At 42.5% G+C, this 23,010-nt stretch overlaps 1 protein-coding gene across 1 annotated transcript in view; it reads right to left on the reverse strand.

Annotated features, from left to right (window-relative positions):
- Positions 1 to 3,571: 3,571 nt before the first annotated feature.
- The window catches only part of lrrc75bb (leucine rich repeat containing 75Bb), a 37,503-nt gene continuing 18,064 nt past the window's right edge, over positions 3,572 to 23,010 (reverse strand). The window contains exon 4 of the mRNA XM_034095306.2: positions 3,572 to 5,444. Coding sequence (XP_033951197.1) covers positions 4,841 to 5,444 — 604 coding nt within the window. The 3' untranslated portion in view covers positions 3,572 to 4,840. The remainder of the gene's footprint in view (positions 5,445 to 23,010) is intronic.

Raw genomic sequence — 23,010 nt, forward strand, 5'->3', positions numbered from 1 at the left:
GGTCCAATATTAATGCAGGTGAAAGTGCATTTTGTGACAGTTGTTCCATTTAAGAATTACATGAATAAAATAAAAACATGTATTACAGATACTTATACAAGCATAAGAAGTTAAAGTGAGGATGTGCAATAAAACAATAAAATACAATACAGATATGAATGATTACATAAGAAATCATTTTAAAATGTCCCAAAAATAAATGAATAAAAGAACAAAGATATTTATATAAAAGAAGAAATAAAGTTCAATAATGTTGTGAAAACTCTTAAAAAGACTACCTTAACCTTAAAGATGTGAGGTCTATCTCTAACCTTAGCCATCTCAAGAGTTTTGATAACATTAATTAGAAGACTCGACCATTTAGTTGGTATCCTAGAGCGAGCAGTCATACAGATAATCTGAACTACCAGCAAACTGAGTTTAATGTGCTCAGAAAGTATTGAAACTGTACCATGTCATCGAACTCCATCTGCTGAAAAAACATCCTGTGAGATAATCACAAGCTTAAAACTGAAAATGTACAAAAGAGCCTGTTTTCCTGTCAAAAACTCAATAACACCTAAATGGAGGAATGATTTATTGCAGTAATAATGATGTTGTTGCAGGTTGAAACCGGTTGAAATTATGCAAATCTGTTCAGTTGAAAAATCACACTGCATCACTCAAAAGTTAGAAACGCACGCACGCACATACGCACGCACGCACGCACGCACTGTATTGTTTTAGCTTGCACATAATGCATTGTCATTTTTCAACTGAACTGATTTGCATAGAAAGTGCAAAAATATTCAAATGTTGCTCACATGTTAGTGCATCAATATTATAATACGTAGCTCTGAAATGGAGCTTTTAGCTGCTCAACTTTTTCTTGAAGTATTTGTTATTGTGACACAGAGTCATAATGCTAAAGGCTTTTGTTGATTTATCTCCGTTAATGTAACACTGCATGAAAACAGGACGACCACCTGGAGAATTCGACAAACATTTCCACCCAGCGTGATCCTCTCAAACAGATCCTTTAGGGAGATAACACTCCTTGTTTATACACCAACAGTCCAGCTAAGTCATCATTCTCTGACCTGGTTATTCTTGGACACGGGATGTGTGCAGTAAAGGCCACAGGTTAGTGCACGCAGTGCTGCAGAGATGTGGGAGGCATGGGGAATGTTTTCAATCATTTGCTCCTCTGTTCCTTCCTTCTTGTGCTTTGACCCCGGTGCAAACTCCCTCACAACATCTTCCTTTAATGACAGCCGCTCAGCTACAGCGGCTCATTAGACAATAATGGCCTGACATGTTGGAAGAAGATGGTTTAACCCTTGTATGGTCTCTGTGGGAGCCATTTATAGATATGATACATTTTTTTTTCAAACCCACACTCAAAGGCCTTGGCTCATTTTCTGTCTGTGAAGAACATATATCAGAACACATTTTCAATGACCAACCACTGTACCCCCCCTCCCCCCTACACATTTACATTACATAGGTGTACAGGGTACATTACACACTGGACCCGGGGATAACAACAGTGTGGAAATTGTAGGTCCTGTGCACCTTTCTGGGCCTTCTGTGTGTGTGTGTGTGTGTGTGTGTGTGTGTGTGTGTGTGTGTGTGTGTGTGTGTGTGTGTGTGTGTGTGTGTGTGTGTGTGTGTGTGTGTGCGTGCGTGCGTGCGTGCGTGCGTGTGTGTGTGGTGAGGGGAGACGTGTAGCGCAGTGGATAGAGCCTTGGTGTTGGGATAAGGGGAGCACAGGTTCCAAATTTGGGGCAAGACACAATAAATAAAGCTTCGCCAGTTTGGGTCCTTATCACAACTGATGGCCAAAAGATTCTCTGCTCAGAGGGCCTAGCAAATGATTCTGGAAGAGAGAGAACCATTTGATGATGATGTAGAGGAAGAGGTTTCAGGATCACATTTCTGAGAATTCTGAGTCTGACATTGACTTTGAAGAAGAGGATGTCACAATCTGCTCCCTCACTCACCTATTTTCCGCATTAGCATTTCTCAGTCACCTTAGTCACATCCGGTTTCTCTCTCACACTCTGTTACACCCATTAGCTCCACTAGTTGAAGCCCAAAAAGGCAGCGGGTCCACCAGACACATCAACACTGGCTGAGTAACAAAAATATGAACACCACACAAGGGTTAAATAGCTATATCACAATGTAAAACAAATTGGATGTAGTTAATATTACTTTAGTTAAGCAATTGTTCCAAACATAAGGGTCATGCTCCCCTCTAGGGTCACAAGATAAACCTTTTGGGTTGTAGGACGATAAACGGGAGAAAAACAAATTGTGAAATAATGGAGTGTGTGACCTCTTAGGACCAACAACAGTTATTTAAGTGAAACCATTTGCGAGGTTTGCAAACTACTCATATCTGAAACATGACAGAGAAGCCAAAACACACAGCTTTTTGTTGTTCTTGTATTGTAAATGTCCATTGGGTAAAAGCTTTAAAACTCTTGTTTTAATCTGTTTTATTTTTTATTATTTCAGATTCAGTTTCATTATACATACATGTTCACATTTTGTTCAACAGTTTTTCCATTTTCATTTAGCTGTATCTACCTAGCCAACATAAGAAAAAGAAAAATAGCACAAAAAGAGATCAATAAAAAAATAAATAATAGTTTTAATCTGTTTTACTGATTTAACACTTATTATCTTCTTTAACAATCATAATTGAGGAACAATTCACAGCATATAGTACCAAAAAATATATGTCATCTTCAGGAGGGTGGGTGTAATGGGTGAAATTTGAAGATCTGATCTCAAAAGATCAAATCATTGACTGGTTAAATAATCAAAGCTAATCGTGCTTATTCTTCAGATGTGTCATTATATCCTCTCATTACATTTTTCACTTATTAAAGTTTTTGTATCTCACAAGAAATTGTAGAAATTCCTCGTTACATGATTACTCATTACAAATATCTTTATGCTATCTAACACCATTTTACTTCAGTGTCACTAAAAGGATTCTCCAGACAGGCCAATTACAAAAACTCCACAGAAAGTACATGTTATTCAAATCACGTTTATTCTGAAAGCAACAGCAGGTCGACATCACTTTTACTTCAAAAAGCGAGCCATGGTTTAATGAGCCAAAGGCATAATGAACTACATTTACAATTGATATTTTCTATTTTTTATGACAGTGATTTGTAGGTAGGTTGATGAATTATTAAATAATTAAAATGTTTAATTATGATGTGGGGGACTCAGTGAGTTTATTTTTTACACAAACAACAACCCATTGAACACAAAGCATGTGCATTGAGGGACGTTTCCATCCTTAAAGTGCAAATAAGTACCAATGTAATTTCTACGATCAAAGGTAGTTACTCTGCATGTCCACAACACTTCATGCACACTGGCAAACACTAATTATACTCACACACACACACACACACACACACACACACACACACACACACACACACACACACACACACACACACACACACACCACACACACACACACACACACACACACACCACACACACACACACACACACACACACACACACACACACACACACACACACACACACACACCACACACACACACACACACACACACACACACACACACACACACACACACACTTCCTGTTCATTAACATCCTGTAAACACAAATTATCCTATTTGCCTGAATAATAGCATGGAAAGAGAACAGACCACATTAACATCTGTAGGCAGGATTAAGTGTGGGAAGTTGTGGGTGTTTTCATGCGACAATTTTTTATCAAATGACCCCCCAAAAATAAATCACACTTATTGGAACATTAATGTAAACATGCTCTCTCTCTGTGGGATCTGAAGTTGACACTAATGGTCATGCCCATTTAACAAAATACTCCAAAAGATCCTTAAAAAGAAGCAAAAAACGGCTGCAGTTTACTCATGCCAAAACAAATGTATGTGGCAACACAGAAGATAAAAGCAGAGGTGTTAGTAACTGTTTCATTGTCTGTGTTCGCCTTTAAAAACAGAGTGGGCTTATTTCTCCGTGCTTATCGTCCGATTCATAAATAGACTCATTCACAAACCACAAGTGGACCAAATTATCTAGGGCTAGTCCTATTTACTGAGAAAAAATAGATCTTGTTCTCGCCATCTGTGACTAAAGGGGACTACCAAGAACTGATGGAGGCAGAAATCAGTTCATCAAACACTCCTGCAGCTTCAACCCTGGACGTTTAAATAAAAATGGATTCAGTATGTGTCATTTACTCACTATAACTCATCATATAAATATTTCTGAATACCGACTATCAACAGAAGAAAACTGGACGCATATTTAATGTGAGCATAATCTCCCTGCAGTTGAGTTCTGTCTAAAAACATACACATCAGAGCAAAAATGTTGTAAGCAAGATATTCAGTTAGTTTGACTTATTCAGACTTTTTTCACAGAAATAGGGAAGCAGCGGTGAAGAGAGACCAGCTGGGTAAAATGTGCTTGGGAAAAAGGAATTATTAACCCCCCCCCCCCATCCTTCTTCAACCTCTCCTGTTGTGTTGCCATTGTGCAAGGCACTTAACCCTCAGCTGAGTGGAAAATAACGGGGAGCTTCAAGATGTGAGAGCACAAACCAATAGGAACATAAAGCACTGGGAACCAGCAAACATGTTCAGTGTTAAACTTAATAAATAAAAACTTTGTACGACCACAGAGCTGCCTGCATCACATTGTAGAGTTTCAATAGTCGGAGCATCCATAGGGACACAACACAGCTATTTATTTATTAATTGAGTGGTAAGCATCTGCCACAATGACAGCTGCTAACAGAGGTGATTCTGAGTCTAAAGAAAGCAGCTGCTGGCGATCACCTCCCACTGAAGTGCAGCGGCACATTCTTTGAAGTATTTCCTTCTCTACATCCCCATGCTCGTAGCTCCAGCCTGTCCTCCTCCTCCTCTTTCTCCTCCTCCTCTCCATCGCCCTCCTCGTACAGACTGGGCTCCTCCACTGACGTCTCCAAGTTCGGGTTGTATCCGCTGAACGTCTGCGCCTCCCTGTACTCATAAATGGTCGGGAGGCTGCTGCGTAAACCGAAGCGGCGTCGCAGAGCCACGAGCAGCGGCTGCGGCACGGTGAAGATGTCTACGTTGTTGCCCAGGTCCACCCAGGCCAGGCTGGGGAACTTCTTGGGATCCTTCACTGCATCCGTCAGGTCTTTCAGGATGGCCATCGTCAGGCGGTTGCCATTCATGGCCAGTATGGCGAGTTTGGGCAGGCAGCCGAGGTTGGGCAGCAGCAGCCGTAAGCTCTCGTCCCGCAGCTCGGTGAAGCTCAGGTCCACCGTGGACACTGCCTCGCTGCTGCTCTGCAGGTAGAAGGCCACGCGGTGGACGTCTCGGCCGGACAGCGGGATGCCTGACAGGTTGACCAGGTCACCGGTAACCTTCTTCTTCAGGGTGGTCTTCAGACTGTGGGACAGAAGAGACAAAATCCCATCAAATTGTGTACACGTTGTTGCTCAAAAAACATAACATGTCTTTAGTAATGGCAGTTTCAAAAGTGTGTAAACACAAACGATCTTTTATTGATTTTGAAGCGCTCTCTAATGAGGTGCCACACTGTCCCACAAGGGAACTGCAAAGCATGCACAAAAAGAAAATAGTAGAGTGTTGCAATCAATATTGTAAAGAATAGAATTTGCATTTAAATGTGTCTCAGTCCGAGTCCCTGAGGCAACAAATGATGTCTCCTGGGCAGAATGTCTTACAACAACAAAAAACAGCTGTTTTCAGTTTCAGGTGTCACGCTTCTCTGACAAGCTAACTCCAAGCCAGCTCTCTACAGTAAGTCGTTAAAGTCAATACATATAAAAATAAATTATTGGAAAACAGTACACAAGGCAAAAAAAGCACCTTGGGACATAGATCATTTGCAAACAAGGATTCAGGACACAGCTGCATCTTTTTATTTGGATTTATAAAATCAGGTGATTCAGGTCACATCTGTCTGATGAAAAAATAAAAAACAAACACACACGAGAACCGACTGGTGTTTTTGTAGTTCTGTTGCAGCCAGTCGACTCCGTACTGATGGACGGTTTGAAAATGATGTATTTGAGTGCCATTGATCTATAATAAAACGTACACTACTACTTACTGCTACCTACCTGTCCTTTATGTTTTGTCAGAATGTGATACGTATTTTTGGTAACAGACAGGAAGATATAAGGGTAGAGGATGGATCGGCAAACACACGATAAAGGGACAATAATGGATAAGAATAAAAGCGCAATAGAGGTAGGTGATCATCTATTTCAGTCCAAATGACTTCAGCCAACTGGTGTGAGGTGAATCCCTCTTAAGGAAAGACACCACTACAACTATCACACTTGTCAGGTTGGATCATTGTATTCCTCGCTGCCTCTGAAAGCACTCTGCTATATGGAGAACATTTTGTCTCAGATTGCAAAGTGTGGTTAAAAATGCAACAAAGGGCTATGAGGAAGCTGCATGCATGTTATAGTAGAGCTGAAGAGTGAGACATAGCTGCAGCGAATTAGAGTCCTTTTGTTTACACTGGCAATAAGACTCCCAGGGAAGACATCTGCCAAACAAATGAAAACAAGCAAGGAGCGTGGGAGACTTTGTGACAAATAGGAGAGAAATGTTCTGTTTAAGGTTTATCCTGTCTTTGTCTGCTCGCCCCTCAGCGCCTTCAGACACAGCGAGGATTTTCCCTGCATCTCTCTCCGCTCTCAGTTTGTCTGGGAGCCTGAACAATCCTCATGCTCTGCTCTCTACATCTGTCACCCTTTCTGCTTGGTTAAGGGGAAAAAAGATCTGTAGCACACTGGGGCCGTGATTCGCAAGATTATTGATTCAAGGAGTGGCAGGGATGCAAACTCATCAGGTATGAAAAAGGTGACAAGGATCCGAGCCCCCCAACCCCACGGAATATCGGCTTTAAAATTAAGAATAACAGAGGATTTTAGCAGTCAGAACAACTAAAGCAGCAGTGTTAATAATAACAGAAACGCTAAAGAGTCACATCTAATAGAAATATATAAAAGCATTTATTTTAATTGTGTAGCAGTCAGTTTTTTATTTTGGCAGCACTGTTGAGCATTTTGAAAATCTATTTTCATGCCTCTGTGCAAGGCTTAGTCTTTCTATCTTTATAGCCAGTGGTGTAAAGTAACTAAGTTCATAAACTCAACAAGTACTATACGTGGGTACAATTTTGAGATACTTGTACTTTATTTAAGTATTTCAATGTTTTGCTACTTTGTTCTTCTTCTCCTCTACAGTTCAGAGGTACATGGTGTACCTTTACGCCACTACATGTATTAATCCCTTTAGTTACTTTACAGATGTGGATGAATGATATGAAATATAACCAAGTGTTAAATCAGACTTTAGTTCCACCTGGAGTAAATCCACAAGCTACCCTGCAGTATACAAAGTCATTCAGACTAGCTGCACCTTCACCAGCTTTGAGAACACTTTCATGATCAATCATTATAAAACATATCATATATATTATTCTGAAATGGACCAATCTGCACAACGACTACTTTTACTGTCGCTACTTTCACTATATTTTGATGAGAATACTTTTGTACTTTTACTTGAGGAACATTTTGAATGCAGGACTTTTACTGTAACAGAGTATTCCTACACTCTGGTACTTCTACTTTTACTCAAGTACTAGACCTGAGTACTTCTTCTTTTTCTCAAGTACAAGATCTGAGTACTTCTACTTTTACTGTCGCTACTTTAACTATATTTTGATGATAATACTTTTGTACTTTTATTTGAGGAACATTTTGATTGCAGGATTGTTCCTACACTCTGGTACTTCTACTTTGACTCAAACCTGAGTACTTATACTTTTACTCAAGTACAAGATTTGAGTACTTCTACTTTTACTCTAGTACAATATCTGAGTACTTCTACTTTTACTCTAGTACAATATCTGAGTACTTCTACTTTTACTCTAGTACAATATCTGAGTACTTCTACTTGTAATCAAGTACAAGATCTGAGTGCTTCTACTTTTACTCAAGTACAAGATCTGAGTACTTCTACTTTTACTCTAGTACAATATCTGAGTACTTCTACTTTTACTCAAGCACAAGATCTGAGTGCTTCTACCTTTACTCAAGTACAAGATCTATACTTATACCACCTCTGTTTATAGCCTATGAAAAAAACTATTAGAAAACGAAGGCTAAAGCTAAGGTTAGCAGATAGTGACAATGTATGCTAGTTAGCCAGCTCAACGATAATATTGCGACAGAAACATTTTACAGTGCACATCACGCTCTGCCGCTCCGACAGGGAGCTCTGCTCTGAACACCTGAACGGCCTGTTCTAACAGCTGTTCACCAGCGGTCCAGTCTGTGCCACAGTGACTCCGGACCACACAGTTAATATTAACGAACGCACCCGTAGGTAATGTAGCTGCTGAAGCTAGACCATCATCGCGGCCGCAGATTACTCCGGTAATAGTGTGTTCCGTCTGGAGTCGGCCTCTGCTTCTTCCCCAGTTCCTGCTCTTGTCCAGGAGCCATTCTCTGGAACTCGTCTGGCTTTTGGAGGTCCACGGAGCCTCCAAAAGGCTCTTAAGAGAAGGAGTCGCAGGTCCAGGCTAGCAGCCCTAGCCCCGGAGGCCATGCTTTGGGCTCCAGTACAGGCCACAGCAGCCATGGTTCCGGACCCTGTTCTGGCCCCAGCAGCCATGGTTCCAGACCCAGTTCTGGCCCCAGCAGCCATGGTTCCAGCCCCAGTTCCGGCCCCAGCAGCCATGGTTCTGGCTTCAGTACCGGCCCCAGAAGCCATGGGCTCGACTCCAGTTTCGGCTACAGGGCTGACTCCCCAGCTGACGCCAGCTCCCGAGTCTTGTCGGCGTACCAGCCGACTCCAGCACCTCGTCTCCTGCTGGCTCTCCAGCCGACGCCAGTTCCCCGAGTCTTGTCGGCGTACCGGCCGACTCCAGCACCTCGTCTCCTGCTGGCTCCCCAGACGACGCCAGCTCCCCGTGTCCTGTCGGCGTGCTGACCCGACACAAGTCACCTCTCAAGTCGCCTCTCAAGTTTCCCCTCTAGTCTCCTCTCGAGTCCTCTCTCAAGTTCCCTCTCAAGTCCCCTCTCAAGTCACCCCTCCAGGTCCTACCCGAGTCCCCTCTCAAGTTCCTTCTTGAGTCTCCTCTCGAGTTCCCTCTCGAGTCTCCTCTCGAGTCTCCTCTCGAGTCTCCTCTCGAGTTCCCTCTCGAGTCTCCTCTCGAGCTACCTCTCAAGTTTCCTCTCGGGTCCCCTCTCGAGTTCCCTCTTGAGTCTCCTCTCCAGTTCCTTCTCAAGTCCCCCCTCAAGTCTCCTCTCCAGCTCCTTCTCAAGTCCCCCCTCGAGTCTCCTCTCGAGTTCCCTCTCAAGCCCTCTCTCGAGTTCCCACTCAAGTCCCTACTCATGTGCCGTTGGAGGTCCCGCAGCCTACTCTTCTGCCGGGGGTCCTACCAACCCCATGTCCTGTGCCGTTGGAGGCCCCGCCGACTACTCTCCTGCCGGGGGTCCTGCCAACCCTGTGTCCTGTCCCGTTGGAGGCCCCGCCGACTACTCTTCTGCCGGGGGTCCTGCCAATCCCTTGTCCTGTTCTGTTGGAGGTCCCGCCGACTACTCTACTACCGGTCCAGTTGGAGTCCAGAGGCGGGGCCTCCAGTTGGAGGCCCCGCCATCACCTGTCCTGCCGGGGGTGCTGCCAACTCCTGGTCCAGTTCCGTTGGAGGCCCCGCCTTCATCTGTCTCGCCGGGGGTACTGCCAACCCCTTGTCCAGTTCCGTTGGAGGCCCCGCCATCACCTGTCCTGCCGGGGGTACTGCCAACCCCTTGTCCAGTTCCGTTGGAGGCCCCGCCATCATCTGTCTCGCCGGGGGTTCTGCCAACTCCTGGTCCTCTTCCGTGGGGGATCCTGCCGAAGCCTGTCCCACCGGCTCCGGTTCCTGTTCGGCCGACACCGGGTCCTGCCCAGCCTCCGGAGGTGTTTGGCCTTCGCCCCACCCTGAACTCTGCCTTGCCCCCGGGCCGTCCGCCCGAGTCCCACTTTTTGAACTCTGCCTTGCCCCCGGGCCGTCTGCCCGAGTCCCCCTTTTTGAACTCTGCCTTGCCCCCGGGCCGTCCGCCCGAGACCCCTTCCTTGAACTCTGCCTTGCCCCCGGGCCGTCCGCCCGAGTCCCCCTTTTTGGACTCTGCCTTGCCCCCGGGCCGTCCGCCCGAGACCCCATCCTCGATCTCTGCCTTGCCCCCGGGCCGTCCGCCCGAGACCCCTTCCGGGTCCTCCGCTGTCAGCCCAAGCCCATTCTCCAGACCCCCTCCACCCACCCTGTTGGCCTTAGTTTTGTGTCCCTCCTCCGGTCCCCCTCCACCCATCCTGATTTTTTTTTTTGGGACGTCTGGGATCCGTCCCTTGAGGGGGGGGGGGGGGGTTACTGTTAAGATCTGTCTGTGTTGTGTTTTGTCTTGTCTTTTTCTGTCTTTGGTTTTCTGTCTGCGTTGTGTCTTGTCTTGTTTAGATCTGTCTGTGGTTCCCTGTCGTTAGTTTCCCTGGTGTGTCTAATTTACCTGATTGTGTTCACCTGGTGTCCCTGTGTTTTCTCCTCCCTCCTCACCTGTGTCTTGTTTGTTTGATTAGTCTTGTGTGTATTTAAGTTCTGTTTTTTCTGTCTGTCTTTGTCGGTTCGTCTTGTGTTTTGACTTGGTCTGCGGTGAGTGTTCTGTTCTGTATTTGTTAATAGTTGAGCCTTGAAATAAAGGAGCTATTTTTTGTCACTTTAATCTGCATTTGGGTCCTGCTTCCTGCACACACCGTAACAAGGTCAGGCGGTGTAGCTGAGTGGGTTGTGCATGGTGGGCTCTAATGAGGCGGAGTAAAGACGACTTTAGTCTTTCTTCCAAATCCTCCGCCTCCGAGTTCTGTGGGCTCAACTCCGCCCACAGGCTGCTCGGCTGGCTGCAAGCCCGGGGGCACAGCGAGCATTTCTAAAGCCACAGTGTGCACTGTAGTCCATCAGCATGAAATGATAACAACATAAACAACAACATGCCTCATCTCGCTCCCTCTGATGTGGCTGCCATGCTCGTAGGCTGTGGTGCATATCCTCTTGGACCAGTTTAGACAAAAATAACTTCAAAGGATAGTCTTCCTGCATAAACATGATGCGAACAACAACGACACTGCATCGGGAGTCATTTAAAAGCAAACAACTGAGGGGAAATCAATGTATTGGCATCCTGAGAAGCAACTGATACTACAGTGCAGGAATCTAATAAGAGCAGAGTATGTCAAACGATTGGCTGCGTAATGGGGGCTAAGGATGGCTGTTTAATTGCTTTCCATGGAGTGTCTTTCCTCATGGATGTTGTTAACTTTACACACCTGCTGTTATCTAATTATGTAAATCCCAGCGGTGAGAAATAACACATCTTTGTTTTTGTGATGTTAAAATTGAGTGCAGACAAAGAGGTCAAGCTGAAAGAAAAAGTCAGAACAAAATCATAAAATGTGTCTTTTAATGAACTATTAACAGTGTTTTAAAAGAAATGCTGCTAGAGAATTAGAGATTGAACCTGTATTTATGTTATTGTACAGTTCGAGTTCATACTAAATAACAAACCTAGAATGGTTTGATCTGACCTGCTGCCAGTGTTTATGCAGATATTTACTCAGAAAACCCAGCAACAAATGCACACAACACACTTCTGCTCCAAAGAAAGAGTGAAAACCTGTTTAAAAAAAAGCAAAGTACACATCTAATTTCTGACAAAGTATAAACTGTGTCCACTTCCACTAAATATCTCAGCATCTTCCCAGCCTTTCTAATTGTTTGCCTTGCTCTGATTCTTTCCAACTGTGTGTGATCTCCTTGCTGCCCTTATGTCTTTACCTACCATCTCCAGCTGTGTCTTGACAATGTTATTAGTCCTGTCTCTATATTAGCCTGTCTGTCAAAGTGTTTTCTTTGTCAGTCCGTCATCATTGTACTATTTAAGATAAGATGGACCTTTATTAATCGCCGTGGGGAATTTCAGTGGTCTCTGCCTTTGACCCATCCTAGTGTTAGGAGCAGTGGGCTGCCATTATGTACGGCGCCCGGGGAGCAGTGTAGGGAACTGTGCCTTGCTCAGGGACACCTCGGTAGCACTTGGTCTTTCCGGGACTTGAACTGATGACCTTCCAGTTGCCAAGCCAAGTCCCTATGGACTTTGCCACCACCGCCCTTTAATGTCTTAAACAGTGTTGTTCAGCTTTTCCTGTTTCTGTATTTGTCCATGTGTTCTCCCTGTCGATTTGCAGCTCCCCTTTCCTCTTGTCATCTTGTCATGCTTTGTTACTTTCCTTTTGTTTACCTTGCTTGCTCTCTCAGTTTTGAGGTTTTTGCACCAGCTTTAATTGAATAAATCTTGCTATGTGTTAATACTTTTATATCTGCCTTCCTTCTTTTATAGTTGGGCTTGATTTCCTTTCCCCAGCGAGAAAATCATAACATCTTCATTTTTTGTCTCAGAAACGGTGTAGGATACGCACCTCTCAAAAAGCTGATTGTAGTTAATCCTGGTCATTTTGGCTCATCTGATGTTCCATTCAACTGTGGAGTACCACACGGCTCCGTCCAAGGTTCCCTTTGACTTCTTATCATGCTCCCATTTCATTCGTAATCATACTTTTGTTTTCCATTCTTCAGAAGAACTATAAGAGATACTTCAACTCAATGGAGGACAATTATCCTGTTTAGGCCATTTCACTAAGCATTCATGATCCACTTAAAGGTGGGGTAGGTAAGTTTGAGAAACGGGCTCGAGATACACTTTTTGCTCTTAACATCCCGATAGCAATGAATATCTTAAGTGCTTTGACAAAAAATCCATAAAAAAACATCATCTGTGAAAGCCGTAGTACTGTAAAAAGCACGACCCGGCTAAAATAACTGGATGGCCTACCTGCCTGTCAGCCTTCCATCTGTGCACAAACTTATCTCGTGCCCTCATTGGTCATGTGCGCGTTCGTGTGTGTTGGAGGAGGGGCTCTGTAAGGAAGTAGCAGATTTCGTCCGGCTGTGTATTTTCAAATTGTAGCGCACTCGATCTGGTTTCTCCAAAATTACCTACCCCGCCTTTAAGTAAGGCACAATATGAGATGAATAAATCCCTGTTTTTGTTATTTCCGGAAGGAAGAAGGGACAATTTAGTGAGATTCAGCTAATCTTTGTGTGGGAGGGAAGAGGGAGCGCATCTGGCGGAGATCTGCACTCTCTACTCTACTGGGTTTATTTTTAAGTTATTATTTTATTGCTAAGTCTTTATCCTTTTCTACTAAACATCCAACAGGGAAGCTTCTTTATTGAAGGTCAAAGCAGGTCCATTAATGTCTGTATTCAACCACTTCTGGTGTGCCTAAGTGTCAGGTGAAACTCCACTCAGTCTGCTAACGTTACTAAATGTAAGTGCTCATCTTTAGCGTTAGTCAGCAGCCTTCCTGATTTAACATTCCGCTAATCAATTTCCGCTCCAATGCAACCAAACCCTTTTCACTTCAACTGAAATAGATGAAGTGCTGGAGAGGTGGACATTTTCTGAAAAGGGCTGAGAGGGAACAGCCAACATGTTATTTATTCTAGATACTGTGAAATTATTTTCAGGAGGATCTTACAACCCTTCAATATTCTGCCAAAGAGGTGAGAGTTAAAAAGAAATGGCAGGAGAAACTTGTAATCCATTCCGCCCACGTAGAATACATTTCCCCTTCATTTACTCTCATGAATCAGTAATAACTCAAGAGACAGAGGGAGTGTTTGAGGCCATATATTTTTCATGTTCATTTACTGTGGGATTCATTATAACAATAGGTGGTGTATGCTAGAAATACTTTCTTGCTTGTTAAAATCAATATCTTGAACTGTTTTACCTTTTTATTTCTGCCTAAGCAATCGCAATTCACTGGGGCTTCAGTTGGATGACAAGGTATCTATTAAAAGAGAACAATTTGTAGATGGTTTGTTACCTGAAACTAATAGCAGCATCATATAATCACATGGTGATGATTTATAGACAAGTTATACCCCAATCAGCTTATAATACAAAGTAATTAAAGAAACACGTGAGTTGTCTGACTGAAATACCGTATATGGTCAATCAGATTGCAAGACAAACTCTGTAATACAAATTTCAAATGTTCGTTCCGCTGAGCATGCAAGGAGACACTTGACTTGTTTCAGGGAAATGAAATAAAAGCACTCGAGAAACATTGGATGTGGATGCTGTTCGAGGGACTCGTGGGATTGGTCAGATCAATGTCTCCTTCATCAACGCTTTGGTCTCGACCCCCTTATTCATCCGATCGATCCAAGCTGTTTTGCCTTCGGGCTTCTGTATAATACATGCGCGGCCCGGCCGTGGGAGAGAGGGTCTAATGTAAAAGCTCATCCTTGAGAAGTGGGCCGGTAAGGAACTGCTCATGTTTTCCTGTCTGAATATGCCTGCAGGCCTCGGACTGGGGGCTAACGCTGAACCAGTTTGTCGAACTCAACTTAGTTTAATCATAAATGAATACTTTTGGAAAATGTTCCTTGTGTTAATGACAATTCTTTATAGCAAGTTCAATCTGTCACACGTTTCTGCAGCAAATGTTGTGTGAAACATGAAAGCAGAGACTGCACACACCATCCAGTGTCCTCTAGTTTCATGGGGATAATGGCACATTTTCTATGAAGGAAAAAATAGCCCCAAAGCTCATTTGGATTACATTTCAGTGAAACATTTAGCGGATGTACTGATAAAGGCTTGTTCTATTGTGCGGTGTCAATGCAGCAGCTTGGGGCTGCGCGGTTTTGACGTCTCAGATCAGTCGCTTGGTTCTTTGAAAACTTTGAATTCTGAGTTTTGGGGAAATTAGTAATGTTGATGTCAACACTGAGTGAAATGACAGCGGTGCTAGGAACAGGAGAAAAAAAGGAATGTAATAGCATCTGTCACAATTCGTTAAAAATATGGGCCAAATCCCCAATTTACTAACACAATAGTCAAAAAGTCCTTGAAGACAGTGCTGGCTTTCAGCTATACTCTGTCATGCAACACTCATGGACCCCTTAGACACAAATGTGGGAAACATGTTGCATAACACAAACAGGAATTACATTTTTAACAGATAAGTGTTTAAAAAAGGAGGTATTTTGTAAATCTTACTTATGTTACCTCTACGCACAGCAGAAATAACACAAACAGGAAGGATTAACTCTCAATGTTACTTCCAAATAAAGATAAACGCATATTTGCACTGCTGTGCCAATAATTATAAATCCTCTCGGTGCAGAGTGTACCATAATGCAAATGTGCAGCGTGTAAAATGTACTACACGGTTGAGCTATAAAGTCTCTCTTGATTTGATTCGATGTGACAAACTGAATGCTTAGGAGAAAATAATACTGCGACAGAACACAGAAAACAGTTTGCGTTACATAACGCTATAGCATGGAGGAGAACGTCTGTGTCTTCTATACTATGTCAAGGCACAGTTATGAAATCAACATTAAAATGCAGGGCTACAAACAGACCGACGGGCTTGATCGTTGGGGAGTGATCTGTATCAGCCTTAAAGAAATGAGACCCGCATATCATCTGAAGCACAACAATCCTTGTTCCTTTTATTCTCGAGCAGCAGCAGCAGCCTTATCTCAGTTTCACAGTTAAATCCAATCAATGAGTTAAGAGAGCTTCAATCCCTGGATAAAAACCAAAGAAGTCAGGAAATGCTTTTATTTAAGCTGTTGGCCTCAAGTTTCAAAATGTCTGCTTGATTAAAAACACCTCAAACTCTGTGTTTACCGAACAACACATTTTTTATTATTTGATTATATCCCGTCCTAAAGATTGGAGCAATGGATACTGAGCATCTCTTCCTCCTCTCCCTCATCCTCCAGGATCTCCATCTGTACGGCGGGAAGCCCTCAATTATTCATAGAAGAGGATGGTGGCTGGATTTTTAAGTCTCTATTAAAAGTGGAGGTCAACTAGACAGCAGATTGAGTGAAGCGTGCAAGTAGAAAACATAGTCCATGTATAGAAGTATGAGCAGAGAAAGCAAAAACCAGACATCTGTGTCCTCAAAAACACAAAGAAATATTTTTCAAATACTCTTCCTCTGTGTTATATTTTGCCCTTGCCTTAGGAGTATGTTGTGGGCTAGTATAGTCAGAAGTCAGGACCGCCAACTGAGAGCCTGCTTTGCCTTACAGTGCAACCTCAGGGGGGGGGGTGACTTTGCTGCAAAAATAGGTCATACTGCACACGTGTCAGATACACATGCAACACGTACAGTAAATAATCGTCTGTTTAATTATTCCAGATACGACACGGCAGCTGTGTGACAGAAAGCAGGTTGTAACAGGTTCTAGGTGACAGCTTATAATTAATTCAATCATTATTATGATGGTGGGGAGTTCCCCTCTGGGTAATTACTGACTGAAGAAGTTGATTGTTTTAAATGAACAAATTATTTGACTCCTCCACGGCCACAAAACAAGAGACATTTGGCTCAATTGTGGGTCCTGTGAACAAAGATGTCATACCTAAAGTTCTGATAAAAGGAACATTATTTTATAAATAAATAAATGTTATGAAAGAGTCTGGAGGCATTGCCAAAGAGAACACAAAGGACTGAAGACGCTAGCCACACTACCACGCTACAATTTGAAAATACACAACCGGGAAAAATCTGCCACTTCCTGACAGAGCCCCTCCTCCAACACACACGAATGCGCACATGACCAATGAGGGCACGAGATAAGTTTGTGCACAGATGGAAGGCTGACAGGCAGGTAGGCCATCCAGTTATTTTAGCCGGGCCGGCTAAAATGATTGGTCGTGCTTTTTACAGTACTACGGCTTCCACAGATGACATTTTTTTTATGGATTTTTTGTCAAAGCACTTAAGATATTCATTGCTATCGGGATGTCAAGAGCATTCCATGGAATATAACAAAAAGTGTATCTCGAGCCGGTTTCTCAAACTTACCCTACTGTACCTACCCCACCTTTTAATAAAAGAAATGTGGTCATAAAATTGACAAAATATTTCACACATTAACAAGTTAAGTAGTGTAAGGAAATATTTGTATGTATTCATGCAAACTGTGAAGGGCTGTTAAGGATTTTATTGCTGTGGGGGAGCTGGAACAAGACCCCGCTGTGGTCTCTGGAATGTGATGGGGGGGATGTGTGGATGCTGCAGAGGCTGCAGAAATAGGAGACAGTGAGGGTCAGAGGTGTTTGTTTGAGATGACTGGACCAGTTGTCCTTAAACTCCACCCCCTCCTGTATCATTTGGTATGAAAGCCTATCCGGCTTGCTGTTCTCTCTCTCTCTCCTCGCGTCGCTCGGACTGGAAGGTTGTGGCGGCCTGTGGGCAGGAGCCAGGAGTAGGCCAAACTCCTGACATTGCACATATGATACGATATGGTTGTGTATGGTAATGTATTTTATTGTATTGCATTGTATATTACCATTAAAGTGGATTATTGTTAAACGGTTACTTGTATGCTCTGGGTTTCCTTCATGTAAGATAACGGCTTGTGTAGGGACGCGAGGAGATTTAAGAAAGCGGACGAGTTGTCCACTAAATCTCCCAACAAATGGTGACCTCCGACGTTTCTGAATAGACATGAGCTGTGGAAGGATTCAGACGACCACACTGGGTCGGGAACAAGCACTTTTAGACGCCTCGGACAATAGCAGGGCCCTGTAGGATTGTCTGTAGGCGTTTCAGAGTGTTTTTGAAGTTTGAATGGAGTATACAATGCATATTTTTTACCATGTTAGGAAAGTTATATATAACACGTGAACGTTGATCGCAAGGTATAGAGAGTCCTGCGTGACGAGAAATATAAAGCAGTTAGCGTGGATCTCAGGTAGTATATTCCTGAAGTGAGGTAGAAGCGGTGCAGTTCGTGGGCTGTAGGTGTAAGTCCTACACGGAACCTGGATGATCGATATTTCAGATCGATCCGCCGTTTATAACTGGGGGTAAATAAGAGTCCAAGACCAAATAAGCGAAAGTGTCAGCAGACTTTTATATGTTAAATCCTTGGGAGAGAGCGCTAACGTCACCTACATTGTGACGAGACCGGCTCCCGTTTCCCTTGTCTGTAAACATTAATTTGAAAGGCTGACGTAAACATAACGTTGATCGCAAGGTAGACAGAGAGTCCTGCGTGACGACATATGAAGCACGTTATCAAGCTAAGCTAGACAAACTGTACGGGGAATAAATCTGTGTGATTTTTACCTGAATAACCTGTGTGACCGATTGTCTGTGATAATCAGACATTCGCTCAGAAGAATGAAGCTCATTTGTGCTCTGCTGCTGCCATCTAGTGGCTGAAAGGGGGGGAAGCACGTTAATTAAGTCAGATAAATAGAAGCGAAGTCAATATATTGCGTATATTTAAATAAATGAGCTGTCTGTAGGTTGTCATTGTTGATTAGTACAGACCTTGTTTTATGTTGGTAAATGTAATGGTACAAAAGCAAGCTATTTATCACAATTGGATTTTTAGGTTATGAATAAAACGAAAAGTAGTAGCATAAGGGATAAGCAGAAAGGTTTTTGAACGCTTGTCAGTTATGACAGAGGTGCTTATGCCCGCTTCGGTTTTCAATGTGCGCCATCACGTTAAAACAGGATTGGTGGCATTTTCAGTTCATTGCTTGCTTCCACACGCCTTCCCCCTCCTTGTCTTTTTCACGACTATAGTTAATGCATTAGAACGATTGTCAAGTTGCCGTGTTTCTACAAATCGGACTCGCTGTTCCGGAACGGTCTTTCAAAATAAAAGCCTAAGGCCGCTGTTCGCCAGAGAGGCCTTCACAATAAAACAGTAATTAGCTTAACAATATATTTAACTTATATTGCGTCCTTAAATATTGATTTTAATTCATTACAGATCTAACCTGCTTGTAACACAACTTTGATCAAAATAATAGGATAAGCAAGTGGTTAAAGGGGGTTTCCTGTCTGGCTCATTTGATTTAGAACTGAAGTAAGGGAGAATAGTGTTTTCATTCCTCATGGTTTATAGAGATAAATCATCAGTTTGTCTGGACTTTGATATAGAGATAGGATCATGGTGGAGAAGGAAGACCTTTTTTGGTTTCAAATTAAAGAAGAGTTTAAGGATGAAGTAAGCAGGACTTCAACTGGCCAAAAGACATTTTAAAGTTTAATATTCTTGGTTAGCAAACAAGACATCTGATTATTATGTCACACATGATAATCTTGCTATAGAAACTAGCTTAAAATATTGGAGAAAATATGTAGATGTTCTTTCGTAGTGTGTGGAATATGTGATGCTGGAAACATGTACGTTTTTCAATGTATAGGAGAAAATGGTTTCCTGAAAGAGTTATGTTGGGTAAATATGTAGCAATGGATGAAACAATTTTTAGAGTGAGTTTTTGTAATATCATTTGTAGACATCAATTAGGTTGTTTAGATGGCATTTAACAATTAAGACAGATAGTATGATTACAAAGAGTCCGAGTGGAAAGGGTTGGATTTATTTAACCTCAGTGTGCTAGATTTTTTATAGGTAATGCGTCCCGAGACCTGGACTCCCCCTCTGAGTTAGAAAAGGCTACGATCCCGACCCTCCAAGCAGACAAAAGACCTAACCCAACGGGAGACTCCTCCTTCTCCATCGAACAGACAGAGAACCAGAGCTGAAACAACAACAACAAGACTGCAGCCAGAACTATCTCCACCTGTGGCATCCAGAACCAAACAGCATGCTGACGGGCAGAGATCTACGCTCATCAGTCCCTCAGACGGGACCATGAAGTTCCAAGCTGAGCACAGGCGCAAAGTGTGGGACATGAGAGCAGAATCCGCCCTCCATAAAAACAGCAGGGAGACTGTAAAGGAGAAGATGAAATGTAAAGCAGTGCAAGAACATTGGCATGAGGGCGCATGCAGATGTAACTGGGCCAATGGCTGACAGCGGATGAAGAGAACACAGAATCAGAGGAGTTGGCATGGTCGATTAGAAGTGAGGAGGCCGGGGTCACGGCTTGAGAAAATCAGAGGAGGAGAAAAGGAAAACGGGAATGAGTGAGTTTACACATAAACACACTTATTCACAAAACGCACATTTAAAGCATAAATACGTAAAGACAGAAAGATTTATTAAATTAAAAATAGCAGTAGACTATTAGAGTAAAATGAGAACACACTGAGGGTTCAGAGTACAACCATATTCTTCAATCTTTTCATCAGGTTAACAAAATATTCTTTGACATTTTTATTCACGTGTGAATAAAGTAGTGGGATAGTTTTAGGAACCACTCTATAAGACAAAATCTTTATCTGTATGGATAATGTTAAAGGGAGAGCTGGTGCCAAGCCAGATATCGTATTCCAATCTAAATAATTGATTTCACCATTGTAGCATAGTTATTACCATAGGAAATATGAAATGACTTCTGTTTTAAATCCTTGATAAAGGAGGGAGTAATGGTTGCATGTTCGGACATCCAGGGTTACACACACTGCTAAAGAGTTTAACATTGGTTTTTAGGTGGACCAGAATTGAAGACATGTGGTTGTTATACCATTGTTATCGTGAACAAAACATAAATAAGGACATAGTATCTGCTTGAAGGTGAATGGATTTCATATCCTAGAGGGGATTAGTTATTGTGAAGACTCCACAAGGTATCTACTAATGTATTGTAAAGAACTTGAATTGACTTGATAAATAAGTGAAGATAAGAAGATGTATTGACCATAAATTAGTCAAGTGGTAAATAAAAATAGCGGAAAAGAGGGGAACTATTAAAGGGAAGTGGAAAATCAGTCTAATACACACTGATAAAAAAAGGGCGGGGGGCATGAAGGAAGTATGCACTGGACTTTTTATTCGTGTGTGAATTTGGTAGTGTTTTAATTTGTTACAGTATTGATCAGTTCAAAGGGAGAGTTTTAGTAACAGCTCTATAAGATCAGATAAATATTTATTTATATAGGTCATGTTGAAGGGAAAGCTGGTTCTAAACAAAATATAGTATTTCGATTTGAGGTACTGGTTTCATGTTCAGACACCCAGAGTTCCACGCACTATTAAAGAGGGTAACATTGTTCTTTAAGTGCACCAGAATTGAAGATAAATTGATAGAATGAGTTATGGAATAAATAGCAGATCTTTACAGATCCTAGTAATGTTTTGACACAAGATAGTGATGTACACATGTTTCTGAAATAGATCTATTAGTCATTTTAATACTAATTAGGTGTAAATGAATTGCAGTAATAGTAATAGTACAATAAGGAAGTGACATTTTTTTGGCTAGACACTTTTCAGGGAATGTGGGAAACAGCAAGGAGGGGTTGGAGATATCTTGAACATTATAGTTGTAATTGTGAATTAATAAATGATGGCGCTCCATATATACAGATTTGTATAGACGGAGGATGCTGGCCTGTGCTGGAACATCATAGTCTCTGCAGAGCACGACACATGGCCAAAAAGACTGAGACCAACTGACCGACAGGGTAACTTGGGAAGGCACTGTCAATGACTGACTCTGCGGTGAACCTGACCAAACCTGACTTTACAACCTGACAGTGTGAGTGTGAGTGTGTGTATGTCTGCACCTGATCAGTGCAACTGCATGATTTAAAACGATGACTAATCAAGCATGTTTTGGACTAACACATTATTTTTGGGTGATAATAATGTGTGAAATGAGAGGTTTCCTAACATTGCACAAAAGGGGAAACCGTATCTAATCTGCTTCATGATGTTTCACTCCCACAGGAGGTGGCGGTTTGAAGAATGTGAAACTCAAACTATGACATTTGGAATTCTGTTTCTTTTAGGACTGAATGATGGAGAGAAACACTCAAGTGTTTACTGGGAAAATGTTTGGTATTGTCTTATAATCCATTATGACCTGAAGGTTTTCTTCCATACAGGTTTTTGTTTACACATGAGAAAATGTGTAAAAAAGGGGGAGTGTAAACGTTACAATGTACATTTTTCATTTAGGGACTGAAAGGAACCGGCTGGCACGACTCGATTGTTCAATCTGACCATTGATTGACAGTTTTAGAATTGACCTGCTCCATATTTGGGGATAACACACTGTTTGATGAATGTTGACATGTCTCTAATATTGATTGAGTTATAGCAGGTAACACAGATAGAGAATCAGTGGCCAAGGGGCTGCTGGGAGAGATGTAAGTCCAGAATGGAATACTGGAGAGGCTGACCGGTGAGTAATGTTTCAACAGACAACATCATGTAACTAGCCTGGTAAAGAAGTAAGAGCCATAGACTTTATTGTTTAGGTCATTATGGGGATATACATTTCATCTACATTTGTAATAGAAAGACATTTGATGACAGTTTGTTGGAATTTTGTATTCATTTTTTAGTAGGATAATATCTAAGAACTGACGGGTAGAAGCAGTATCACCAGGAAGCCATTCACTTTGTTAGTATTGTGATTTTGGTTGTTTTTGAATCCATAAGATTAGTGTGTTTCTTTACCAGAAACATTAGCAGTTCAAATCATATTTAGATTTTTAATGGGATCTCAGGGATTTCATTTAAATAAATACAGATGCTTGTCAGAAATTCAGAGCTATTGAAATATGTTATTTAGTTTACCTAAAGATGTTGGGGTTCTTATTTAGTGGGCACAGTCCAAGATTCTGAAGCAGCACAATTAATTTAGAAAACCTGTGCACACACGTCTGTTGTTTTAAGACACCCCACCAACAGGCTCCAAGTTGCCACGCACTGGTGGGTCAAACAGCCGAGGGCCCCAGAGCCCGGAGCGTAGGCTTGAGGGATTTGTATCAGATTTCTCCACACAGGTTGTGGATGCCAAAAGGGGGACCCGAGACGCAGGAGGCTGACTGTCAACCCCAGGCTCTCCGGCCCCGACCGAGTGACCCAGAGGACATCCCATGCCGTCCGCCTACAAGGAAAGGG

The sequence above is a fragment of the Pseudochaenichthys georgianus genome, chromosome 12 (genome assembly GCF_902827115.2).
Source record: "Pseudochaenichthys georgianus chromosome 12, fPseGeo1.2, whole genome shotgun sequence".
NCBI classification, from domain to species: domain Eukaryota; kingdom Metazoa; phylum Chordata; class Actinopteri; order Perciformes; family Channichthyidae; genus Pseudochaenichthys; species Pseudochaenichthys georgianus.